The following is a 26,960-nucleotide window of genomic DNA, read 5'->3' as shown; positions in this document are numbered from 1 at the left end:
TTATATTCCTCCTGGAACTAAGTTACCCCTTCCAGTAGCACACTACAATGTTCCCAAGATGAATACACTATGTGCTGCCAATTTTATACCATAAGACTGTCTCGCCTTCCTAAAAGATTCCTAGTCTTTGATGGCGCTGCAAGGAATTGAGTGGGCCATTCAGTATAAAAATGAAATGGGAGATTTTAAAGCTCTGCCTTAGAGCGAGCTGAATGATCCATTTAAGAGGCAGCTTTAAGAAGAAGGAGAACACTACTCTCTACTCATAGTCTAAAATTCATCAGGGGAGATTTGGCTCCCACATTTGACCACAGATTTAGTCAATATGATTGCAACCTCTTCCCTCGTTTAGGCTACAATAACTAAAAAAAAAAAACTTAGCTAACAGGGGATTTCAAAGCCTCTTAGTCCAATCCTTTATACAAATGAGGAAACTGAAATCTAGAAAAGATTTACAAAAATTTTTAAATGTCAGATCAGCTGTTTCTCCATTTGAATTCTGTTCTTCTGAGTGTTCAATCACCAAATTCACTTTTCTATAACACCATAACTCGATGGCTAAGCAGGCACTTCCTTGAAATGGCTCTTGGAGACAGGATTGCCATTCAGGAGTAGGGTACCTCAACATCTGAGAAGAGGCGCTGAGCACTGATGGTTTCCATGGTAACCACCGGGTGCCCAGCTGCATGCTTTAATGAGGCCAGCTGGCAACCAGGTACTTATGGAGCAAAGGTGTGGAACATTCCAGAAAAACTTCATGTCACTGAGGTACTCGGACGAAACCTGAATGGGTGGCAAGTCTGCCAAGGAGCATTTCTCTCGGGAGAAAGGCACTCGGCAGCTCTGAACTCTATGGACCTGGCCCTTTGCCAAGCATTGTTCCATACATTATCTCATTTAATCATCACCAAAACCTTATAAAGTAAATTCAAATTCTATCCCCTTTAACCAATAAGTAAACTGAGGCAGCTCACCCAGGGTGACTGAGTGCCAAAGTGTAGTACCTTATTCCACCCACACCCCACTCTAGTAAGAGCTCTGAAGCTGCTCTCTTCCTCTGAAGAGAAGTATAACCATGATTTTAAAGACAGACAGCCTTTGACTGCAAATTTAAGAGTCCTTGTCTCAGAGGAAGAAGTGTAACTTTAGAGCTTACTGCCAATCTATCCTTGCCCACCATTGCTTGATTCTGAAAAAGATCTCAAAATGTCATTTTTAAATATTAAGTTATCATAAGAAAGAATTCCCTGAAGACAGTTTGAAAGACTTAAGAATTAGGTCAATAATGAAAAAGAGAACAGAAATGGCCTTACACTTTAGCAAAATTCTGTAAATTCATATAAATGGGTGCAGTTAAAGGGCATTAGGAACTCAAGTCCAACCACATTTGCTCCAACTACCTGTCACTAGTGCCTAAATGCCATTTTTTGTAAATAAATTCAAGTTGAGACTTTTGTCCCATGTTTAATGGTATTTCCAAGAGGAAAATCCTACTAAGCCAATAGCAACCATTAACATCTTAGTATGAAGTAGTATATTGGCATATTATAACTGAATGATACCTCATCAGTGAGAGGAGGGAGAAAGGAGGGCCATGAGGAGACAGGTGCAAAGCTCAGAACAGTGTGTGGAAAAGGAAAGCTTTCCTAAGAGATCTTAGAAGCAAGGATTAGCCTTAAGACCTGTGCTGGGGAATAAAATGGAGTTAAAGAAAATGCATGGATACAGTTCTCTACAGCAAAGGCATTAAGGAAACCATCTTTGTCTTCAAGGAAAACATGAATATGCCTCATCTTTTCAGAAAATATGTATTGGCAAATCCATACTTTACCCTCTTGCATTATGATTCCAGAAATACCACTCTAAAGTAGGAAGCTACTCAAGAGAAGGGAATTTGGGTACAGTACCTCTGACTGCCATAGGCCAAAAGAGAAAAATGATCATGACATTAAAGGATTCCATTAAAAGCATATGACAACCCTGCTAATTCCGTCTGGATCTTGACAGGCTAAAGCCAATTGACCACAGTAGTTAGGGTTTAAATAGATGCAGTACTCACTCGAAACACCTTCTCCACTCTTGTAATGCTTTTCCCAAAGATGGTTCCAAGTTGGTCTCCAATTCCAGCCAGTAAGAAACCAAAGAGTGGAATTCCAAAGATGGCATATAAAATACAAAAGATTTTGCCTCCTTCAGTGCTTGGAGCAATATTCCCATAGCCTGATGAGAAATATTAAAGAGAAAGGGAAAGTGATAAGGTGGCAGAGAAATTATTGAATTGAACCAAACAATCCACAGACTTCTCTTTTTGAAAAAACTTTCCAGCCCCCCACTCATGAGCCTTAGGGAATAGAACTTCATTTCAAAGGCCCTATTTTTTTTTTTAATTATTTATTACATTATTACATTAAAAAAAAATATGAGGTCCCATTCAACCCCACCGCCCCCTCCCCCCACTCCCCCCACAGCAACACTCTCTCCCATCATCATGACACATCCATTGCACCTGGTAAGTTCATCTCTGAGCATCACTGCACCCCATAGTCAATGGTCCACATCATATAAAATTTAGAACATCCTTGCATTGCTTCTCTTGCTTCTCTCCTTGTAAATAGTTTCAAGGAAATCCAGGTTTCTTGAGTCTTTATAGATTTAGATTATATTTTAGGAAATTTGTGGCCACCCAGAATTGCATTTCTGATGAGAAATGGGGCTGTCCTCTTAGAAGCATCAAATATCACGGACTAGGGGAAGCAGATGTGGCTCAATCAATTGGGCTCCAATCTACCATATGGGAGACCCTGGGTTCAATTCCCAGGGCCTCCTTGTGAAGGCAAGCTGGCCCGTGCCCGCAGAGAGCTGATGGCCTGCGCCAACAGAGAGCACTGACAGCCCGCACCTGCAGAGAGCTGGCACAGCAAGATGACACAACAAAGGGAGACAAGAAGACACAGAAGAACGCACTGAGAATGGACATAGAGAGCAGACAGGAAGCAAGCAGCAAGGGGGGTTGGGAGATAAATAAATAAAATAAATCCTTTATATATATATATATATATATATCATGAACTCAAACAGACATTTCTGGTTTGGGGCAACTTGAACGACATCTGAGATGGAGTCACCACTGCCTCTCCAAGATTTGAAAGAGCTGCTCTGTTATAATCTAATCCCATGGGCATCTCTTCCACCTCAAGACAGACTTTGGTTGTCTTCAACATGTGCCTTCCTAGGGCAATCGGTGCTCTGCCTTGGTGAGGATCTGTGAATCCAGAAAGGACCTGTGACTCATAGAGCCCTAAACTGGGAACCTGAAAACACTCAAGAGTGAGAAGGGGAAGATGTGTGCCTCTTTGTCCACTGACTGTGGCGTTAAGCTCTGCCTGAGTCTCTTTCTCTCTTAGTTGGGAACTTCACATCACCTTTGAGTCCTGTCTCTCCTCCCCACCCACCTCCCAGCACAGAGCATAATCCCTGCTAAGTAAATATTTGCTGAGGAAATGGATGTTTGAATACAAGAGAATCCTTTCACAGTCAGACCTATTAATATGTATTTCAAAGAGTGCTCTGAAAGCACCATCTGCATTCTTAAGAGTTTTGCAATTACATAAGTAACCTATGCATAGTTGGGCCTGCCTCCCAAAAGCAATCTATTAAAGTGGGTTCTACTCTGGATGGGGCTAAAGAAAGTATTGCTGGAAGAAAAAGGCTTACAGTATTAAAACAATTAATAGAGAGATTAGCATCTAAATTAATTGATATTCATTTTCATGGCAATTAATATTAAAATATTATGCTGACTAGTGTCTAGAGAGTGGCCTGTTTTCCCAAATTAGGAACTCAGGTGGGGCCTGTTTCTGAATCCATGCAATGGGTGAGTTATTGGGCTCACGATTATCGGCATGAGCAAAGAATAAGGTTGCACAATAAAAAATAGTAAAGCCCAGGAAAGAATAATGTTGATGACTGCTCCATCAGTCACCGTCCTTTTGGCCTCAAGAACTCACTGCTTCCTGCCTTTGCAGATGAGTCACCTGGGTATTTCCTTTTTCAATTTCTGTTCATAACCACTCAAACCTCTTATCATACATTATCTAAATTACAGTTTCTATTTCTTAAATGAATGCCTTCCTAATCTTGCATTTCTTTGACTCACCACCATTTTAATTTAATTGAGCAAAAAGAGCTCAGAACTTTTTTCAGGTGCTTTCAGGAGTTCAGATAAAAGCATTTTTCTAAGCTTTCCTTTCTAGAATCATCTAATTTACATTAACATAGCTTTACCGAAGAGAAATAAAAGTGCCTATACCACTTCCCTTCATGCAGGTTTATGGAGGCTTGTGGAAATATGTTAAGATTCATGCTTGACTGTCTTGTAATTGTCCGGTTATTGCCAGGGAATGTAAGTTTTCTTTTAATCTGAGTGTCTCAGAAAGAAACAGATGGCATACACAGGCAAACAAGTTGAGGCTTTGAGCCTGCTGAAGAGGTATCTTGTTAACCCTGACAAGCTTTGCACACCCTTCCTCCAACTTTCAGAGAGGATCCACCCCATTCCCTGGGAAAGGTTCTGTGCTGATGGAACATCGCCAGAGTCAGCAGAGAACAAGTGAGAAGGGTCTAGTTCCCACTCCGCCCCCTACTGCACGGTTGTCCTTAGACTCAAAATACTAGTGTCCATGGAGGGATTCAAGGAAAATGTGAAAAATCAGTGAACTGTAAGGTATTAAACCAATGCAAAGTACTCTTTTTTTTTTTTTAAGTGTTTTTTGTTTTGCTTTTTTGGGTTTTTAAAAATTTATTTCTCTCCCCTTCCCCACGCCGCCCCCCCACCCCAGTTGTCTGCTCTCTGTGTCCATTCGCTGTGTGTTCTTCTGTGTCCGTTTGTATTCTTGTCAGTGGCACCGGGAATCTGTGTCTCATTTTGTTGCGTCATCTTGCTGTGTCAGCTCTCTGTGTGTGTGGTGCCTTTCCTGGGCAGGCTGCACTTTTTTTGTGCTGGGCAACTCTCCTTACAGAGCACACTCCTTGCACGTGGGGCTCCCCTTCACGGGAGACACCCCTGAGTGACACAGCACTCCTTAAAGCATTAGCACTGCACATGGGCCAGCTTCAATTGGCTCATTATTAGTTCAGAGTTTCACAGGTAAAACAAACACTAAGATAAAATTAAAGCAAAGTTCTGCAGTAAAGGCACTAGTGACGTAATATTCAATGTCTTTATTTTTTTTAAGATTTATTTATTTATTTATACCTCACTTCCCCCCATTGTTTTGTGCTCACTGTCTGATCTCTATGTCCATTCACTGTGTGTTCTTCTGTGTCTGCTTGTCTTCTTCTCTTTAGGCACTGAGAACCAATCCTGGAACCTTCGAGAGTGGGAGAGAGGTGCTCAATCTCTTGTGCCACCTCAGCACCCTGGTCTGCTGCATCTCTTATTGTCTCTCCTCTGTGTCTCTTTTTGTTGCATCATCTTGCTGCACCAGCACTGTGTGGGCCAGCTCTCCACTCAAGCCAGCTCACCACGAGGGCCAGCTTGCCTTCACCAGGAGGCCCCAGGAATCAAACCTGGACCTCTTATATGGTAGACAGGAGCCCAATCACTTGAGCCACATCCACTTCCCTCAAGGGTCTTTAAATATATTTAAGGCCATCTTTCTTTGTTAACTCACCTGAAAACAGACATAAAGTTATCCCCATGTTCGAGTAACGCTATACTTTGTGTGCATGCATGTGTGTGTTTGTGTGCCTGTGCACACACGTGAATGTACACTCCAATCTCAGTTCTCACTCATGGTCCCTGCCCCTGTTGAACTATATAAAGAGACTTGTCCTGTATGACTCTCAACTCTGCCTCTTTGGGAACATTCCAGAATTTAATATGGGAACGCCAAATTTCTGGATTTTTTATGCCCATTGTGCCAGCTTCCTTAGGCTGCCCTGCCCAGACTTCAAGAATGTCTAAGTAGAATTATTTTTTTGTATATCATAGAACTTTTATTATTTCTCCTCTAAATACTTAGAAACTTATATAATGCCCATGCCGTAGTTATCACACCATTTATATGCATCTTCGTTTATAAATATTTTACATTTGGTCCACAGAACAGATCATTTTACTAAATAATATTGTAATTTCCAAAAAACGGACTCTGTATGTAGATACGTACATATTGTATATGTATCTATTATATATATATTTTAATATCGAATGAGATTTACTTAGTATTCTGAGAATAAATCCTTACTGCAATATATATATTGCATATATATATATATATATATATATATATGATAATACAATATCTTCCCTCTTCTCCCCCACCCAGGGCAAATACTAAAAAAAGTTACATACATCACAGTCCTCACAGTAATTATACAACACCTAATATTGTGCTCTATAAGGTAGGTTTAGGTGGAAGATTCCTTGCCAAACATCTCAGAATTGCTTAAAACATTGAGCACACTGCACTTATCTTAGAACAACTTGGTCTCTGTTTCACACTGAAGAACAAAGAGAAAGTCCTTTATTCTAAAGGCATTCACACATAGGATGGGGATGAGGGTCCAGGAGAAACAAGGAAGGGTTCCTCTCATTCTAAATCCCATGATTTAACAGGACATCTGAGCTGGACCATGGATTCACCAGTCGGCATTTGGGGTGCCTTAGCAAACAGTATTTTACAGACGACCTCAGGAAAAGGTTTTAGATTTCCACACAGTATCAAATGAGATCCTGTGCCTGGTAGAATTTGAAGTAAGGTGTAATTGTTGTATAAAGGCTTTAAATCAGAGGCTACAGTTTTCTGTTCTAACTCATCTACTACTAGCTCTAAGACCTTGGGCAATTAACTTCTCTGCTTCATTTTACTCATCTGTAAGATGGGGCTATTAATAGTACCTACCCATTAATTAAATGAAACTGAATGAGTTAATACATTTGAAGCATGATGCAGAGTAAACACTTAAAATGTTTTAGCGATTATCTTCCTGCCCTGTGGGTTTCTATGGGAAGGAATCATTTCTAAGCAATATATTTCCAGGAAACCTGAGCCTCAAAAGAAAACAGATAATTGATTTCAATTCTTCCTCTGGAAACACCACTGCTCTCCTGCAGTGCCAGGACAAGGGACAAATGTCTGCATCTCAGGCGGGGTTCAATCACTTGGGTGGGCCCACAGCTGGATTTGGGATGTGGGTGGGGGTGGGTGAAGCCAGAGGACAACAGGGGTTAGGGAAATGAGAAGCTGGCGACAGCTGCTGAAGAGGCGACCATTCAGATGGAACGAGTCTGGCGCATTAGAACTGGGAGTAAGCAAAATAAAAAGAGTCCAAGAAGCTCCTGCCACCTCCTGGCTTCCGGTGACTTTCCTTTTAGCAGGAGATGACCAGCCCAGCAATGACAAACACAGAAACCAAGGAGAGGCTGTTTCAAATGGCCAGTAGTACCAAGTGGGGCTTACCTCTGTTCACTCCTGGCTAGAAAACAGTCCCAAGAGCTTTGTAAAGAGAAAGCTGGTGATCAAAAGAAGACTCCTGTCTGCAGAGCACACTGACAATGCTTGCATTTGCCATTTATGTGACAAAGTTAGACCTTCGCCAAACTATGAGCAGTTCAGCCCTGGTTGCTTGGGTAATAGTGTGAGCTCTAGAACTAGAGTGCCTGTGTCCACAGGGCTGGCTTTATGGGCATGCAACCTGTGAAGCACTTAGAAGGGCCCTGCACTTGGTTTAATACAATGCTGTTGCCGTTTTGATATTTTTTAAAAATTATTTAGCAAGGGACCACATTTTCATTGTAAATTCTGCCCCATGAATTATGTAGCCAGTCCTGGTGAATGAAGCCAGGCTCTGTTGCTTACTAAGTGTGACTACTGGGGCAAGTTACTTAACTTCTCCAGGCCTCAGTCTTCTCATCAATAAAAGGAGGGTAATAATAGTACCTACCCCATATGGTTAATGTGATCATATATGTGGAGCACTTTGCACAGTACCTGGCACCTAGAAAGCACTCAGTATATTGTAACCATAATGCTATTTCCAAAGCCGTGGGTTAAGCATCCAATCCCATAGAGTAAGTAGAAATACCTGCCTAGGTATCTTGGTGAGAAACTAAGGTTGCCGGACAGGTGACAGGTCCTTGGGTACCCCTGGGATCTGACCAGAGGCTCTCTCTGATGTGGGTCTAGCCAGGTCACATAATTAGAAAATGCCCCCAAAGACTATAATCTAAAGGCATGTCATAGCTCTTGGTAAGAACTTGGTCATTCACTGCCCTTCCACAACTGATGGTTTGTGGAGCAGCATCTTCACATCCAGCTTAGAGAAGCTAGTTGCTGGGGTAGCGGGGGAGGATCCAGCAGCAGAGTCAACAACAAAAGGCAGAAGGGACCTTCTCACATCAGCACCAGTTCCCAAGAAAGCTGGCAGGGCACAGAGCGCCTTCAACAAAGACCAAGCAAAGTCTGGTTTTCCACGTGCGGTAGCTACCGGCTTTGAGGAAGTGCCTGAACGTATTCCTTTTGGCTATGCATTTGTAAATCTTTGTGTATATCTAAAGATGAGAAGTTTTGTTTTGTTTCTTTTTAAAAAAGAAGTGCTAAAAAAAAAAAGTGCTTTGATATCCTCGGATAAAAGGGGACCACTGGTACTTAGCAGTATCTCTGCTTTTCAGAAAACACTCTGCTGGTCTTATGATCTCCTGATCACATCCTCAATAATAAACACATTTTGTGTGTCTGAAAGTATACAGCTTCTTCCTGCTTATGAGGCAGGTTAGTTTAGGGGAAGGGCAGATGCGCCACAGCTGAGACTTGCAAAAAATATGGCCCTGAGACACATGGCTGTGAAACTTCACCTGGAAACCCCCTGAGGGAAAAACCTCCGCCAAGAATACAGCCAGAGGGAAGCAGATTTGGCCCAATGGATAGGGCATCCACCTACCACAGGGGAGGTCCAAGGTTCAAACCCAGGGCCTCCTGACCCGTGTGATGAGTTGGCCCACACAAAGTGCTGATGTGTTCAAGGAGTGTTGTAACACATACGGGTGTCCCCTGTGTAGGGTAGCTCCATGCGCAAGGAGTGCACCCCCTAAGGAGAGCCGCCCAGTGCGAAAGAAATTTCAGCCTGCCTAGGAATGGTGCCACATACACGGAGAGCTGACACAGCAAGATGACGCAACAAAACAAGACCCAGATTCTGGCTGCCGCTGACAAGAAGACAAGCGGAAACAGAGGAACACATAGCAAATGGACACAGAGAGCAGACAACTCGGGGGGTGGGGCAGGGAAGGGGAGAGAAATAAATAAAATAATAAATCTTAAAAAAAAAAAGAATAAAGCCAGAAAGACCCTGTGAAACCTGGTAATGAGACCCCATTTGGAAGGAGATCCTGTTCAGGGACAAGAAGCAGGCCTAGATACCTTCAAAGGGCATCGCCACTGGCCCTCTGAGAACTATTACTAACAGGTGGGGCAACCAATCAAAACAGCCAACAGCTGGGGCCCCTCCCCAACCTTAGGAAGGGGAGGAGTGAATAACGGCTTAATAAAGACAGCCCAGTAACCCCAAATGCTCTCTCTGCCTAGAGGAGCCTGCATCTATAAGTTCAGGGGCGTAATTCTGTTCTTTTCTCCCATTTCTCAATAAACTACTGTCCTGACTAAACTAACATGTTCTTAAATTCTTTTATGTAACATAGCCAAGCACCTAGAGCAGGGGTTCTTAACCTTTTCAGTTCCACAGACCCCTCTGCCAGTCAGGTGAAACCCCTCACTGGTCCACACTATGTATCATTTAATAAATATATCACTCCTGTACCAATACATCCCCATAAGAGTAATGTTTTCTTGAATTTCAGTTCAAGTTCATGGACCCCTGTTTAAGGACCCCTGACCTAGAGAAATCCATCATCCCCAGAGTTCACTCAGAAGAGCCTTTCTGGAAAGCAACTGGTGAGCCTTTAAATGATCCAACACAGTAACCACATGGGACTCTCTCCAATGGAAACAAAGATTTTCATTGTGGCATGACATTATTACAAAACTAGAAACAGCTTAAGCCTCCAACAACCTGTGATTATGGAGTGGATACTGGATTCAATAAAATCCATCAAAGATTACGTTCTCCAAAGAACTTTAGTAATATGGGAAAATGTTTACAATAGTATATCGCACATTAAATGAACCCTAGCAAGTATGTATTTCACAGTTAATGCAAAGACAGATTCTCAACTCTTGCTGCTCCACTGTCTGACTCTTAAATTGTAGAAAATTTCTCAGGAAGACCTGGAAGATATCACTGTGCTCTGAGCTTTCCTAAAAGCCTTGTACCATGTGTGATAAATGGATTTACCACTATATAATTAGAAAAACGATTCTATTCTCACCTCATTATTCTTACTAACATTGTACTAAGGTTTTCTTTAGAATTCTTTAACTGTATGACTTTATAAAGATCTTCCACACTGGAGTTAAAATTTAGCGAGCTAAATGGTGTTCAAATTACACTACATTATTTTTCAATTAAGAGAGAGACAGTGTGTGTGAGAGAGAAAATAACATTTTCTCTACTGAATAGAACAAGGATCCAATCTCTGTGCCTACACTGCACTATGATACTGAGGGGCATTGGATGTCCAGGGTGGGCTTCTCTTTTGTTCACAGGCTTGTTTTGTAGTAGTTGCTTGTTCTGCATCTATCCGCCTTCTGATTTGGGGGAAAGTCTCCATCCTGGGCATTATCAGCGTGACACAGAGTCCTGCCTCCCACTATGGAGAGACCAGCCTCCCAGGCAGTCAGGACACAGGCACACGAACCTAGATGTTTATACAGTAGGATGGCCCTGCCAGAACTTTAAATCAAGAGCAAGTGGCCCAGAGATGGCAGGAGATGGCAGTCGCAGCGGGTAGCAGGGTCAGGCACTGGCCTGAGGTCAGAGGATACTTACTGGCCTTCCGTGAGCTTTCACCCATAAGTGCGTATCAATTAGCAATTTTTTTTTATTCTTCCCCTCCCCCACCCCCGACCCCTACCCTTCTGTTTTTGCTTTCTGTATCCAGTCGCTGTGTGATCTTCTGTATCTATTTCTCTTTTTGTCTTCTCTTCTCATCTTTTTCCTCTAGGATTCACCAGGATTTGATCTTTGGGACTTCTGATGTGGAGAGAGGTTCCCTGTCAATTGTGCCACCTCAGTTCCTGGTCTCTGCTGCACTTCACCTTGACTCTTCCCTTCACCTCTCTTTTGTTGCATCATCATCTTGCTGTGTGACTCACTCTGCGGGCACTGGCTCGCTGCACAAGCACTGGCTCACCACGCAGGCACTCGCACAGGCACCTGGCTGACTACGCAGGCACTTGCATGGGCACTCATGCGGACACTTGGCTCACTGCACGGGCACTGGCTTGCCACGCGGGCACTGGTTGACCCACAGGCACTCAGCTCACCACACAGGTCCTCAGCTCACCATGCGGGCGCTTGGCTCACCACACAGGCACCCACATGGGCACTCAGCTCACCCCACGGGCACTTGGCTCGCTGCACAGGCACTCGGCTCACCATGCAGGCATGCTTTCTCTTCTTTTTCACCGGGAGGCCCCCAGGATCAAACCCAGGTCCTCCTATATGGTAGGCAGAGGCCCTATCACTTGAGCCACATCTGCTTCCCCCAGTTAGGAATTTTTCTTTGCCAGTGATAAAAACCCCAATGGAGACCAGCTTAAGCAAAACATAAGTTAAAAAGAAAGCACTGATCCCAGTAACAGAAGCAGAGCTAACATTTATTTCTTAACACTTCATGGGTAATCTCAATACAGAACTCAGAGGATATAAACTGGATTCCACTTATCCTTTTGTCATTCTGCTTCTTAAATATTAGCTGAACTCTAGGAAGAGAAAACCATCAAGGGAAGAAAATGCCTGGCAGTGCCCTAGGCTCATCTCTTTCCTGATTTACGTCCAGTAAGACAGAGAAGCCACTTCCCCCAAGGCTAAAACAAAAACCCAGGAATTGAGGTCTTTATTGGCTTCATCCAGATCATATGTCCATCTCTGAACTAATAGTGGTGGCTGTGGGGATGCAAGGCACTGGATTTCTTAGTCTAGAGAAGGTGAACTTTCCCCTCGGGGTCTGGTGCCAAGAGTGGGGAAGGGGACCGTTGGGTTCTGGTCTTCAGGGAATGAATGAGTGCATGAATCTAGACCAGGCAGCAGAAACCACAGACGCTCACCACACAGACTAAGAATCTTTTGCACAACCTCAAGGATTCCAGTGTAAACACATAAGAAAAGAGCAGAAAATGTTACATGTGAAATGCTCCTCATTAAGCGAGTTATCATACAATGTCATGTGGGTCAACGCACACAGTTGTCCAGAAAATCAAGTTCCTGGAACCCTTACTGGATGAAGCATAAATACCATTAGTGTGTATTGCAATGTAGTTATGGTGTTTAACAAGACATCAAGCATGCCACTAATTTAGTCATTTCATAAAACAGAAAATTTGGATTTTCCTTTTTCTTTCTTATTTAATATACACTAATGTTGCATTGACCAAACATTGGGTACTGGAACACATTTTCTAAAAGTACCGTATGAAGTACCCCAGACTACCTCAGTTTTAGTTATTTTACCAGAATTCCTAAAATGCATGATACATTTCTCCACCTTAATAAACAAGACTGTTTAAATAAAATTTAGCCTGACATTGGTCTTCTCTAATCTACTTCAGTGAGGTCTTCAGATGCTGTTGAGATTTATAACCCTTTTTACCCTTATAGCAAAATGGTGCCAGGCCACTGTGCATCTCTTCTTGGGTGCTATGTGACACCCCCATATCTGGAGTGTCAGAAAAGGCTTCTAGGTCATGGGTGTAATGCATACCACTAATATTTGTAATAACGGATTTTAACATATTTTCAGATTTGTAAGTATGGACCCAGTATGCTATACAATTAGATTGCGGTTTTCCAAGCATGAATGACAATTCTAATTCACCCCAGATTTTCTTCTTGCGCATAATTTTCTTGATTTCACCAATTTAGGTACAACAAAGGTCCTGAAGGCTAGATTAGAACCAAAAAACAAAAACCTGTGCCTATAAAACAACTCCTAGTCCCTGAAACATGTGCCAACAGGAAGTTAACTGTGAAAACTGTACATCCCCCCCCCCAAAGAAGGCTTGTTCTCTAATACCCACTTAAGACATAATCACAAAGGATAAGGGACAGGGAAGAACCATCTAGAAGGCAGAGCTGGGCTTCAGACACCAATACTCAAGAGAATATAAATGGGATATAATGAAGGAATTTCCCCCTCCGTGGGAGCCCAGGAACCTCTCAATGCCTGTCCATCCTTGCTATGTACCAGTGACTGTTATGTGTCTCCCTTCTTCCATTTTCTGAGTGAGAATTTTCGTTGCACTGCTACTTCACTCTTGTATGGGGGCAAAAACCTTCAAAATCATTTTCAGCCAAGCTGGGAGAGGGATATAATCTGTAAATTCCAGCAAGTGTGTAAGGACTACCAAAGGAGGCTGAGATGGGACAGAAGTCAAATGGGAGAAAATAAAGCAAAAGATAGATAGAGACTGAGGAGAGGGTCCATCAGCACCAGATCTCAGAAAGTGCCAGCAAAGATCCAATTATGAAGGTGAGAGGCTCACCTTGAACTTCAAAAGAAATATCCTTCTTTGCACCAAGTGAAGAATAAAGGATGACAAGGTATAGCAGCCCTCCTTGACCTGATCTGGTTCAGGAAAACAGAAAAGGCAGGACTATATAAAGAATGACATGGATGGGTCATATTTGCTGGAGCATCATCCCTAGCAACAGTCAAGAAAGAAGTCTTGGGATGTGAAATCTGGAAGGTTACTCTGGTTTCTCCTTACTTTACTTTCCTCTACCCCACTGAAATATTCAGCAGGTAGATGTCTTTGAGAATTATCAATTTGTTCAAGGTCAAGTATTAAAAAAGAAAAACAAGCTGCTCCACATAAATATAAAGTAGCTAGAAGAAAAATATGAAAAGAACAGTAAAACTTGCCAATAGATGTAAGACAGTTACTGAAAAACTGTTGCCCAAACCAGATATAAATTATAACAAAATGTGTAACAAATCACCTCTTATAATCTTACTTGGAAACCAAAAAGCAGAAATGCAATAAATCAAGGGAAAAAGAGCAGATAAAAAGTAGAGATAATATGTGTGCTAACAGAATTCAGGAAAGAAACAGGAAGGAAAACCATCCTTAAATGATCTGAAAAAAAGAAAACAAAATGAAAGGAGCACAGGAAAGAAAAGGCACTGTGTAAAATACAAAAAAAGAACAAAGAGAGTAAAATTAATAAAACAAAAAAATAAAAGTTAAGAGTTATAAAGGAATACAGAGAAAATGATAGACATAGAGTTCAGGCAAAAAAAAAAAAAGTTAGATATATACATAGCCGGAATCCCCAAAGAAGAAAGTCAAAATTATACAACAGAGAAATGTTTAAAGACAACATTCAAGAAAACTTCCTTGTATTAAAAGGCACAAAGCCTAGTAGTGTTACCAGATGAAAGTTACAGAAATAATCTTTCAGGTAGCCTTGCAAAAAGATCAAGTCACTTATAAAAGGGTTAAAAGTCAGGCTGCCGTCAGGTTTTTCCAGAGCAGCACAAACATCAGAATAGTGAAGTAACAACTATAAAACCCTTAAAAAAGAAAGTATGATTCAAGGATTGTATGTCTAGCAAAACTGTCATTCAAGTATAAAGGTCACAATTTTGAAGACGCCAGAACTCAGGGAATATTGTTCCCATGAGCCATTCTTACGGCAACTACCTGGAGATGTCTTTCCATCAAATAAGAGATGACAAAGGAAACCATAACAAAGGACTGAAGATAAATATTTAACTCTAGAAATAAGACTAAAACAAATGTGACAATACCAGAACAGAGCAGGTCATAAATATATATATAAATATATCCTGATGTTATAGAATTATACAAATAACAAAAATTGGTAAGAGAAGAAGGAAAAAAGTTGAGAATGCTGAGTAAGTTATATGCTATAGCTGAAGGTCAGGAGTTATCATGTAAAGTTGGAGAATCATACAATAGAAGCAAAAGTATATTAAATAATTTTAAGGTAAACAAAAAGATATGTCAACTAAAATTGTATGGTGGAGAAGGAGAGAAGGGATATTATCATTCATAATACGGAACTAGCAGATACTGTTTAAAGGATAGAAGAGTAGGGTGATTATTAAAATTAATAGTGACATAAAATGGTAATTACATATATAATTTAATGTATAACTATATTATATATCATATATGCAATTATATCTAGCTGTATGTATGTAATATATAATAGTATATCTATATAATTATGATTACATAAATACAAATATTAAAATATAAATTATAAACCCCCAAAACAAAGATAACAAACCCTCCCAAGAATCAGAAGAAACACACACAGACACACACAAATAAGACAAAAACTGGTGGTGCAAGAAAGAAGAAGAAATCATAGTTCACTATACGTTCAGCAGTGAAGAGCATTTACCTAGTCAAAGCATTGCAAACGGTCAATTTTGATCTAATCAAACTATAATGGGAAGACAGAAAGGCAGGAAGAAAACATTTATGCAGTGAGGGACAGAGAAGAATAAAGAAAACAAATTCCTCCTCTCCCACAATGGGAAGTCAAGAAATAATCCCTAAAACTGGAAGTTCAGGAGGCGGCAATGCAAGTACAATACTTAGAGACATGGAGATAGTATCAAAATAATCAATCAAAAGAGGTGAAAGATGAAACCTCTGGGGAGGTGTAAAAGGAGAGAAGTGACTGCTGTTTTTAATATCAAACTTTATAGAATATTTTGTTTCTTTAACATAAAACTGTAATAAAAAAGACAATTTTTAAAAAAAGATTTTGAGCTCAACTGAGCAATGTGAGTTCAACTACCAATTCATATTTTTCACTCTAACCTTTTCATCAGTCCTTTCAAACTAAATTGCCCCTGGCCTTCCATTCTTAAAAAGAGATTCTTTGTTCTGCTTTCCTTTTACAGAATGCCACCACCAGTATAGCATTAATTTGATGGTGTTTCGTAAGCCTCCTTTGAACCTCAAACTGCCATGTAGTCTACGAGAACAAAATTTTGGCCAAGCACCATTACTCAGGATGGGCTGCAGAGGAAAAGATATTAGCAAACAAATGGATACCTATGGTGGTGATGACTGTTCCAGCAAAGAAAAAGGCACTTCCAAGGTCCCAGTGACTGCTGTTGTTGGACGAGTTTCCTATTGGACTGACTCCTGCATTGTCAGCATCAAGGGCATGCTGCAAAGAAAGTAAGAAAGCATGAGACTCAGTTACAACAAATTAAAAATTTCAAAAAAGTACTTCCCCACTCAAGAGCCTGCAGTGATATATAGAGAACTGGTTAAGTGGATAAGGGTACAGTCATAAAATGAAATAATACACAGCAATTTGTTAAAATCAGAAAAATGGGGGGAAACTAGGATATATAGTATGGTGCCATTTATATAAAATATTGCCCAGGTTACATAAAATGTGTATATATTGCTATGCACATACATAGAAATAGGTCCAGGAGCATCTTCACTCAAAGTGGTTGTTCTGGGAGTGCTTTTTTGCACTTCTCTTTCTTGTTTTATTAGAATGTTCTATAATGAGCTTTTTTCAGTAACGTGCAGGAGTTATGAACTTGGGCTCCAGGGTCAGATCATCCTGGCTCTGATCTTTATTAGCCTGGGCAAGTTATTTTAACCTCTCTAAGTCCAAGTTTCCACACTTACAAACTGGAGAGAATACCTTCCCCCATAGAGCTATTGAGTTAAACCCTACGTGGGGTTTGACAAATAAGTGGCCAATTTCATGATTGCCATTTCAGCTCCCCAAATATATCACCTTTTTCAAAATAAGCTACAATGACTCCTCGCTACCTACTTGATTTGAAGTTCTATACACCCTAAAATCCCAATAAACTGAAGTGATGGCGCAAGGTCATCTCAAACCACTAGAAAACCCTCCTGCTCAGCACCTCCCTGTACCTTTGCTTATGCCATCCTCCAAACTTTGCCCATCCTTCAGGGTCAAATTCAAGCTCCACTTCCTCCATGAAACGCATTCCAAGCACTGTAGCCCCCATTGTCATCCCTTTCCCTGGGCTCATTCTGCTTGGTGTATAAGTAACTGGTTTGTTTTTTTGTTTTTTTTAGGAGGTACTGGGGACTGAACCTGGGACCTTGTACTTGGGAAGGAGGTGCTCAACCACTGAGCTTAAGTAACTGGCTTTTGATCAAAGACTTCCCTGCTGAACAGCCTTCTCTGTCCTCATCATGGGCAGGTTAGCATGAAAACTCTTTTGTTGGCCCTTGGTGAGCTGGCCCTACCAACCTCTTTTAGGCTAATGGAGAAGGTGGAAAAGCTATCCTAGAAGCTCTGTAGACACATCATCCAAACCCAGGTGACTTGTAGAGGTTCAGTGAAGATGTGACACAGAAGTTACTTCTAGAACAACAAATCAAGACACTGTTCCCTGGGCAAAGATGGAATAACCCTATATCGACATAGCAAGATACAATTAAATATTGAAATGTGATTTTATATATCCTAAATAAAACCCATTAAGCTTTCTTAAAACACAAAATGGTTATCACAAATAATATCACACCTGAAAAAAGTCAATCATCTTTACATTTTACCTTCACAAATCTGAGATGTTTCAAACTATCTAGACCAGAGATTAGCCACCTTTTATGCTAAAGGGCCAAATAGTAAATATTTCAAACTTTGCAGGCCATGTACGGTCTCTGTTGTATAATTTTCTTTGTTGTTGTTTAAGAGCCCTTTAGAAATGGAAAAACCATCCTTAGCTCATGAATCTTACAAAAACAGGCTTCAGACTGGATTTGGCAGATCCTCAGACAATTAACTAGATAGAAGAGGAAAAATCTCTTTTGCTTAAGTTATTCATCTATTCCTTCCTGCCTCTAAGAACACGAATTACTATGCAAGCCTGTACCTGGCCACTCTTTCTAACATAAATCCTGGCACCGCAGAATTTAAAATCCAGCTTCACAGGAAGTGTACGCACTGTCTTTGCTGGTGATTTCAATCAGCCTAATTGACAACGCTCACTCATTCACTCAGGGCTGCACTCTGCTCTGCTTCAGAGAGACAGAAGTCAGTACTTTCCGCTGGTGAAATATCCATTTTCTCTCTGCTGTGTGAGTGGCATCAGACAAAACCACAAGGCCTCAAGGAGTGTTTATATCCTCAGAATCCATTCAGCTCTGATGGGCCCACCTGGAAATAGCTCAGACGATTCTAGGTCTCCATCACTTAGGAAGCCTCAAATCACAACCCCAACACCTACTATTAACAACTTCCGTGGAGCTGGAAAGAGAGTCCTGGTTCAACCAAGTCTCACAGTGCTGAGAAGTACAGATAATCTTCATAAGCAGACCTAGGGCAGTCTATAAAAATACAGATTCATAGGAAAGGCCAGGATTATTTGTTTTATCAAAAAATCTGAAGATTCTTTTTCAAAGTTCTTTTTTTTTTAATTATGCAATTTATAATTATTTCATTTCTACACATGTAACCCTCAAGAAAAGCATTTAAGGGATGAAAGGAGAAACAAACTAAACTTTGTGGGGTGTCTATAGTTAGCCAGGTGCATCCCAATAGTTATTCCATTTTATCCTTTCCAAAGTTTGTGTTACTCCTTTTTATCCTTTCCACAGTGTCTTAGTTTATCAGAGCTGAGTAACAAAGTACCCCAGACTAGTTGGCGTAAACAACAGACATTTATCGTCTCACTAGAGGCCTGAAATCTGGGTCCTGGCCCCTCCAGGCTTCCTCTGAAGGGGGGAGACTCTGCTCCACGCCTTGCCCCACAGTGTTCCTTGGCTGGTTCCTGTCATCACATGACAGTGTCTGAATTTCCTCTCCTTAGAAAGACAGCAGTTGTATTAGATGAATGCCCACCCTGATCCAGTCTGGTCTCACCTTAATAACATCTTCAAAGATCCTATTTTCAAGTAAGTTCACATTCCTAGGGCTGCAAGAAAGGCAACATTAGCCCCACTTTATAAAGAAACAGGCTCAGGTAAGTCAAGTAACTCACCCAAGGTCACACAACCAGGAAGTGGAAAGGCCAGGATTCAAACCCTGGAAGTGTAGCCAGAAGCCTATATTATTTGTTCTACATAAGGTCTCAGAACACACTCCTCCCCACTCCCACCTCCAGAAAAGACAAGGGAGCAAGACAGTCTTTGTCCAAGAATTTAGCCAGAAGGGACTTTACAGGGCTAATTTATAATTTGACTACTCCCTACAACATGCCAACGAAGGCACCAGACTTCCTTAGGCTGTGGGACATGGAGAGAGCTTAAGTGCTTTGCATTTTTAAAAAGGAGGGGAGGGGCTGCTTTTATACCCTGAGAAAGAAAGAGCAGACAAAAGAGAAAGACTGAAAAAGGAGGAAGAGGAGACAGAAAAAAAGAAGTGTCGGTTGACAGGGTAGGATGTTTAAGCGCAGCTGCAGCCACACCCAGTGCCCAGGACTCACTTGCTGGCATTCTACTATAGAACTGTTATGACTCCAGCAATGGAAGAAATTGTATCATTGATGTGGGGATGGTGGCCCTGGGAGTTGCTGAGGGCAGAGAGAGGAGGAAGAGGTGTGATATGGGGCATTTTCGGGACTTGGAGTTGTCCTGAATGATATCGCAGGGACATTGTATATCCTGCCATAACCCACTGGATGGACTGGGGGAGAGTGTGAACTACAATGTAAAGTATGGTCCATGCGGTGTGGCAGTGCTCCAGGGTGTATTCACCAAGTACAATGAATGTGCCTTACTGATGAAAGGGATGTCGATGTGGGAGGAGCGGGGGAGTCGGGGTGAGGAGTGAGGCATATGGGAACCTCTTACGTTTTTTAATGTAACATTTTGTGCGATCTATTTATCTTTTAAAAAGACAATAAATAAATAAAAAGAACAGGGTCCAGCTGGCACTCCACATTAACATCCACGTCTGTGATGGAAATCCCTCTCTCCCGCATCATCTGTAAAGGGGGCCACATGTGCAAATCCTTCAGGGGAGGAGTTCTGTGGAAATTAAGAATAGTGTCCTTCTGGGCACGCTGGGTTACTGCTGAACTGAACTAATTTGGAGAAAGCCAGAGTTAGAACAAGAAATGAGGAGGAGAAAAACAAGCCTTCCAACAAGTCATCAAACTCTTGGGCAGTCTGTGGACGGCCCCCAAATCCTCGAATGAGAGCTGAGCCTATCTACACCTTAAGGTTCAGGAAGACTCCAGCCAACCACCAGAGTTAAACTGACTCCACAAACTCTGCTTAGATACTCACAGAGAAACTGACTTATCAGTTGAGCTAATGGCATCATTTTTAATTCAATAACAATATTTCCAATTGAGTTCATAGTTCTAACCCATTAATTTTCAAAAATATTTTCTATTGATCTTAATTGCTTAAACTCAAGAAAAACATTTTAAAATTAAAACGCTCTTAAGTTTCTTCTCCACATTCAGGCTTTGAAACTGAAGATAAGCCAGCTCATTAGAAATGTTTGAGCACAGAGATAATGAAGTGACAAGTACAGTTAAGCTCAAAAGGCCAGGGTATGAAACTTATGGGTTATAGGGTTGACCAATGTCAGCATCATTTTGGGCCACAACTCAATAAGCATCATTTATTCATTTACAAGTTCAAACTTGACCAAGTTCAGAAAGGTCTATGAGGAAAAAAAAAAAAAAAGGGAAAAAAAATCACAAAAAGTATACCATATATGATGTGGGAGTTTCAAACTTCTGGGAAAGGATACCATAGATTAAGACGGCATTACTTTACAATTTAATTTCATCTCTTCTTGAATTCCCTCTTTAGCCTCTAAGTTGGAATTTCCAGCACCCATCCAAGTACCCAGTAAACCATTCAAGAATGAAAGGCAATAATAAATGAGCAAACTAAAGTAATAAACTCAGGCACATGATCTTCCCAGAGGCATGAGAGGAAAGCAATTTACTTTTTAAAATCATATAAGCACAAGCATAAAACAAAGTAACACAACAAAAAGAAATAGAATATTAGTTTATTAAAATTTAAAAGTTGGAAGGGATGCTGACTTGCAGGATAGCAGGATCTAAAAGAATCTATTCACCTGTTTCTCAAGCGCTCATTCTTGGGCTCGTTCTCTCTCCCTCTCCCTTCCTCTCTCTCTCTCACTGCATTGTAGCAGAGAGAAGCTGTGGCCTCTCACAAAGCAAGGCAGGTCTGAGGCCCACGTGAAGGAAGAGAGGAGGGTGGGAAACAGCCCTTCCCCTTGGAGCCCCCTCCCCACCCTAGGTTCCCAGCTGCTGTGATCCCATAAGGCAGCGCTGCGCTGCATAAATCACTGTTCAGCACAGTGCAAGAACCATCACGAGTGTTAGCACTAGGCTGGGACGAATGATGGCCCTCAGGGGACCCCTAACTGTCTGTGGCTTTTCTCCTATGATCTGTGTGCTCGGCAAGATCATCTGTTTCTGTGTGCTCATGTGACACCAAAAAGAAAGACAAACAAAGGAGGAGCAACAAGTACTCTTGGCCTGAGCTTGGCTGTAGAATACAACCAATCCATGCCATCTGTGTGGACACGGGCGCTACAGGGACTGTTTCATTTACTGTCCAAGCCAGGACGCTTGCAGAGTGACAGGGACCACGGGCTAAGCCAGCTCGGATGGTCACTCTGCTCACAGCTTATACCACTGGGATGAAGGGAAATGACTACTTCTGAGGGAGCAACCGAGGCTCTGTGTCCACTGAGTTCTTGGTCCCAGGAGGGCATAGTCAGCAGAGGGATTTGCAAATTAGATATGTAGCTAGGCTGAGGCAGGGTGAGAAGTGGGTGTGGAAAGCGGCTTCATAATGTACGAAAAGGGAGCATGCCTGCAGCCATTAGTGGAAAGAGGGAAAACCAGGAACCCTGGTTCCCCGAGACGGGGAAGGCACTGCGCAGACCGCACTCATTACACTCAAAAACAGCCCTGATGATTCAGCCTATCCCACCTCTATACTCACACATCTGTGGTGGAAGGGTCTTAGGTGAGAAGTGAAAGGATGATATTCATTTCTGTCACCACCACTGTTTTTTTTTAAAAGATTTATTTTTCTTTCTCTCCCTTCCCACCTCCCCCCCGCCCCCGCCCCCGCTCCAGTTGTCTGCTCTCTGTGTCCATTCGCTGTGTGTTCTTCTGTGTCTGCTTCTATTCTTGTCAGCGGCACAGGGAATCTGTGTCTCTTTTTGTTGTGTCATCTTGCTGTGTCAGCTCTCCGTGTGTGAGGCGCCATTCCTGGGCAGGCTGCACTTTCTTTCGCGCTGGGTGGCTCTCCTTACGGGGCGCACTCCTTGCGCGTGGGGCTCCCCTACGCGGGGGCACCCCTGCGTGGCATGGCACTCCTTGCGCACATCAGCACTGCGCATGGGCCAGCTCCACACGGGTCAAGGAGGCCCTGGGATGAACCACGGACTCCCATGTGGTAGGCAGACGCCAAGTGTGCTTCCCAGCACCGCTATTTTTAATTACTCCTGCTCATTAGTATTTCACCTGTAAATGTTTCACAGCAGTGGAAATGAACACCCTGGGGCCTGGGAGAGGGGACAATTCTACATCCACGTTATTTCCAACAACGTGGGAAGGTATCAGAGAGGAGCTATGGCGCCACCCCCAGCAAGGCCTTCTGTGCCGGATTTAAAGGAGACTTTGCCTCAATCTAGAGAGGTAGAGAATCAACACCTCACGTATTTCTCGTGCCACAGAGAAAGTTCTCTGGTAAATATTCACCCTGGGCCTTGATTTCCTCATCTCTAAAATGAGGGACTTGCAGGGCTGTGGCAAGGATTTTTTTTAAGGGTGGATGACTGTCAGCATCGTGTGCCTCGTCGCCTCTTATATAATATTAATAATGATAAGAATCCTTTCTGAGTATGTACTAGTTGCATAGATTACCTCAGTTAACCCTGTGACAACCTGTGTGGTGAACACGGCTACTGTCCCCACAGGACACGTGAGACTTGGCGGGGGGCCATACCTTGGCACAATCACACATCCAGTGCCCAGCAAAGCTGGCAAGCGGATGCTATTAAAGTTGTTCACAGGAAGCTCCTCATCCGAAACGTTGGAGAGGCTCTTCTCCCCACCCTGGAGGTTCTTCTCTCTCCCCCTCTCAGGTGACAGAAGCTCCTGGTCCAGTGCCCCACCTCTGGGGAGAGCAGGAAAGACTCTACTCAGGCTGGGACACCTCAAGTGTCAAAGAGAAAGGGGACTGCCAGGCAGGCAGCCACGGTGGAGTGAGCTTCCTAACCGCCATGTCATCTCGGAGTTTCCCTCAAATGGACGGTCACAAAGCCCTGGTCAAGCCATGAAAAGGCAGTGAGAGAGGCATCTCCAGTGCCACAGCGAAAAGCCGGATATTTCCCACTGCTCAAAGAATCTAGTTCTGTGCAAACATTAGCCTTTCCTCAGGTCCCCTGGGGAGCCAGGCAGAATTCTGCAGCCTGGCAAGAAATGGAACGTGAAGGCTACCTGAAGAATGGACAGGACATGTGGGGAATCTGGAGAATAGAGAGGAAGACCCAAGATGAGCTGGTGCTCAAGCTAGCCTCACATCCATAACCTGTGATCTCCAGCATGCTCACTCTCCTTGCTACCACTGGTCAATAATTTGGGGAAAAAATGTTCTAGAACTCAATTCAAAGCACTAGTGATTTATCTATCTAAATATTGTTGTGTGAGATCATGCTATATTTATGGGGAGCCCTTTTTCCTTCCAAATTCTGACTTTATGGAAGGATGAAAAAAGAAAAATTTTAAACTACAAGGAAGCATCAAGTCCACTAAAGAAGCAGGGATATAGTCTCTGGTAAGATCAATAAACTTTTAGACTTACTAACTGCCACCCTTTCATTTCAGTTTTGGACTCAGCTTCTACAGATGGAATAACAAATTTGCCAAGTGATGTTGAAAAATCACCCTGGTCTTGAGGAGAATGTTGAATGTGGACACTGCTATTTCTGTACTTGAGATTATCCGTCTCAAAGATAGTAATCAAATTTCTGTAAATATATATACTGGGCTACAAAGCATCTACGGGAACACTGATTCATTGCCATGTGAGCTAAATGAAAGATTACTATTCTTTTTCTTGTCCACTGCTTTGGAGAGTGCCTGAACTTTAACAGATGATTAAAAACATCACGAAAAAGATATGTTTTAAGTTGTAGCCATTCACATGGAGCTCCTTCTTGCTCAATAGCGTTAATATCAAATGCTCAATATTAACCCAAAATTAATATTTCCTTTCCTATGCCCCTTAGAGAATGTGTCAACACCTAGTACCTCTCCGAAGAGCACAATTTGATGGGCAGGCAGACAAGGAAGTGGAGACAGAGAATTCAAAGAAAATATTAGAATACTCATCAACATAATCACGATATCCAGCATTTGCTGTGTGGCAATCACTCTTTCTTATCTTCTTCCTCACAAAATCTGTGATAACAATGTTAAACATTTGCAATGTGCCAGGCTCTGCTTTCTTACATTCTTCCTCACAAACACCCTGTTATAATAGATACCCATAGTTATAGTAGTTAGTAAGTGGCCAACCTTGGACTGGTCAGAAGTTCTCATTTAACCCCTTTCCCTTCTCCCATCTCCCACAAATAGTTCTCTGTCCAGCTCGCAAGCATTTGTCTCATTCTCATCTGTTATGTCATTCTTCCTTCCACCTGAAAAAGGGCAAAGCAGAGCAGAATTTATACTTCTGTTCCTCACTTCAAAAAGAACAAAAGGGTAAACCCTAACTAACTCTGTAAAATTAGCCTGTATCAGCAAGCTTTTCATCTCTTCTACTCATTTCCACCGAGAAGGCAGGAAAAATGCATGTTCTCAATAGAGGTGGAGAAGTTACTCTTAACTGCAGACCTCAACGGTAAGCTCCCATCCTTTGGTTTTAAACACGATAGATTAACCCAGCCCCTGCACCTGACATTAGCATGCCAAGCCATGCGCGCTAAGGCCAAGCGTCGTCTTCTCACAGGTGAAGAGAGGTCCTACTGGGAGTCCCAGAGGTTGAGTCAGAGACCCTGCTCCTGCAAAGGAGCCTTAAGGCTTTCTTGTCTTCTAGAACAAATCACACTGGACTCTCACTATCCAACACAAATCAAGGTCTCTGACTAGGGAATAGGACATCGTGGTGAAAACGCATGCTCGCCAGAAACATGGCAGATCCCACTTTTCCTCTTACTAGGTGGATAAGCTTGGCAAGTTAATTCCTCTGCTCCTCAGTTTCCCCTCCTACCTCAAAGGGTCATTGGGAAGCCTAAATGAGTGAAGACGTATAAAGGACTTAGAGCGTACCTGGTCATAATAAGCACTATGTAAGTGTTAGCTATTAATATAATTAATATTAAACTCCAACTTTCTTGAGGACAGCCTACAGGCATCATGCAACTTTTTTTCTAATCACCAGAGTTTAACACAGCACCTGCTTCGTGGCAGGCATTCAGTAAATATTAGTTATCTAAATGAATACACTTGATTATAAGTGATGAGAATAATTCTATGAGCCACACACCATCAAAATCTCATTATTCCGTAGTGTATACAGAAACCCTGTAAACAAGAGCAAACACATGCACATTTGTATATAAATGTGGACACAGTAACATTCATTTCTGAATTTTTGTTTTATTTTTATAGGGTTTTTTTTGGAACACTGAATCCCATTTGCAAATTCATTTTCAGAGGCACGCCAATTTCCACTAGCTCCTTAATTTGTGGCTTAAAGTTTTAATCTTCTGCACAACCCCAGGGATAAAAATAATAATACTGAAGCTGGAGCCTGTAGAGACAGGCCGGGGGCTGCAGGCCCGATCTTGCACAGGCTAAGCAATCTTCCGTGTGACTGCTTGGCTGGCAGAGGGTAGCCCCTCTGACTTCAGGCCAATATCCAGGAGGAGTCACTTATGCATCAGAGCCGAGGCCTCTGGCACAAAGATCCCAAACCTGCACCCACCGGACATCACCCGCTGCCTTGGCTTCAGCCTCAACTTCCTGGACAAAAGGCTACTTGGAAGAGTGGACTGGCCCAGGGCAGGGAGGGAGAAGGTTTATCTGGCTCTGCACTCCAAAGTCACAGCAAGGATTTCTGCAGGCTGATGAATGAACAGCAGCTGAGGAGCTAGGCTCCCGGACAGACCGCGGTTCTTAAAATCCTTACCTGTAAACATCAAGCAAATCTGCTCATGCTGAAAGAAGGCAAAAAGGTGATTTAAGAGGAGTCCTATTGACAACCAGGCTGAAAAGAAGGGATTTGTATTCCTTAGTAACAGCAGAATGTTCTGCTTCACTTCTGTGAAGGTTCTAAATGAAGGGTTCTTGGTCTCCAAGACAGAAGTAAGAAGTACCATTCATTTATTCCTCAAACCTTAAACCTCTTCCATTGGCCGGCCACTGCACCAGGCAGGAGGGCTACGTAGATAAAAGGTATAGCCTCTCCCACAAAGAGCTCACAGTCATGGAAAGGAGACAGACAAGTAAAATGATAATCAGTGGAGTGACACTGATGGAGCACAAACAGGACACCACTGAACTTGGAGGGTCCAGAAAGTCTTCCACCAGGAGATGGTGCTTGAGTTGAATCTTGACATCAGTGAGGGTAAATCAGTTCAGAAATTCAGGGCAAAACACTTAGCAGAGCGCCATAGTTGACACTACCTGAGTATTAAGTTGTTGGCTGAATGAATGAAGAAAGAAATGAATAACTTAAAATAAGCTCATAACTACCACTGCTACCTTTGGGTTTATATGAGAGACCAAAACATCTTGTACTGGTTGATCAGATCATGTAACACCACTGCTTAAAACATAACTG

General features: G+C 42.3%; 1 protein-coding gene across 3 annotated transcripts in view; it reads right to left on the bottom strand.

Annotated features, from left to right (window-relative positions):
- KCNK10 (potassium two pore domain channel subfamily K member 10) overlaps window positions 1-26,960 on the bottom strand; it is a 201,318-nt gene that overhangs the window by 108,554 nt on the left and 65,804 nt on the right. For all 3 annotated transcript variants that reach the window (XR_011648283.1, XM_004476013.3, XM_004476012.3), the window contains exons 3-4: window positions 16,215-16,332; window positions 2,060-2,220 (exon numbers count right to left, since the gene is read on the bottom strand). Coding sequence is in view for 2 of the 3 variants with exons in the window: in XM_004476013.3 (XP_004476070.2) it covers window positions 2,060-2,220; window positions 16,215-16,332 (279 nt within the window). In the remaining variant the exon portion in view is untranslated. The remainder of the gene's footprint in view (window positions 1-2,059; window positions 2,221-16,214; window positions 16,333-26,960) is intronic.

Source organism: Dasypus novemcinctus, chromosome 3 (assembly GCF_030445035.2).
Source record: "Dasypus novemcinctus isolate mDasNov1 chromosome 3, mDasNov1.1.hap2, whole genome shotgun sequence".
In the NCBI taxonomy this organism is placed as follows: Eukaryota; Metazoa; Chordata; class Mammalia; order Cingulata; family Dasypodidae; genus Dasypus; species Dasypus novemcinctus.
Note: the sequence above shows the minus strand (reverse complement) of the source record. Positions and strands in the feature narration are given on the sequence as shown.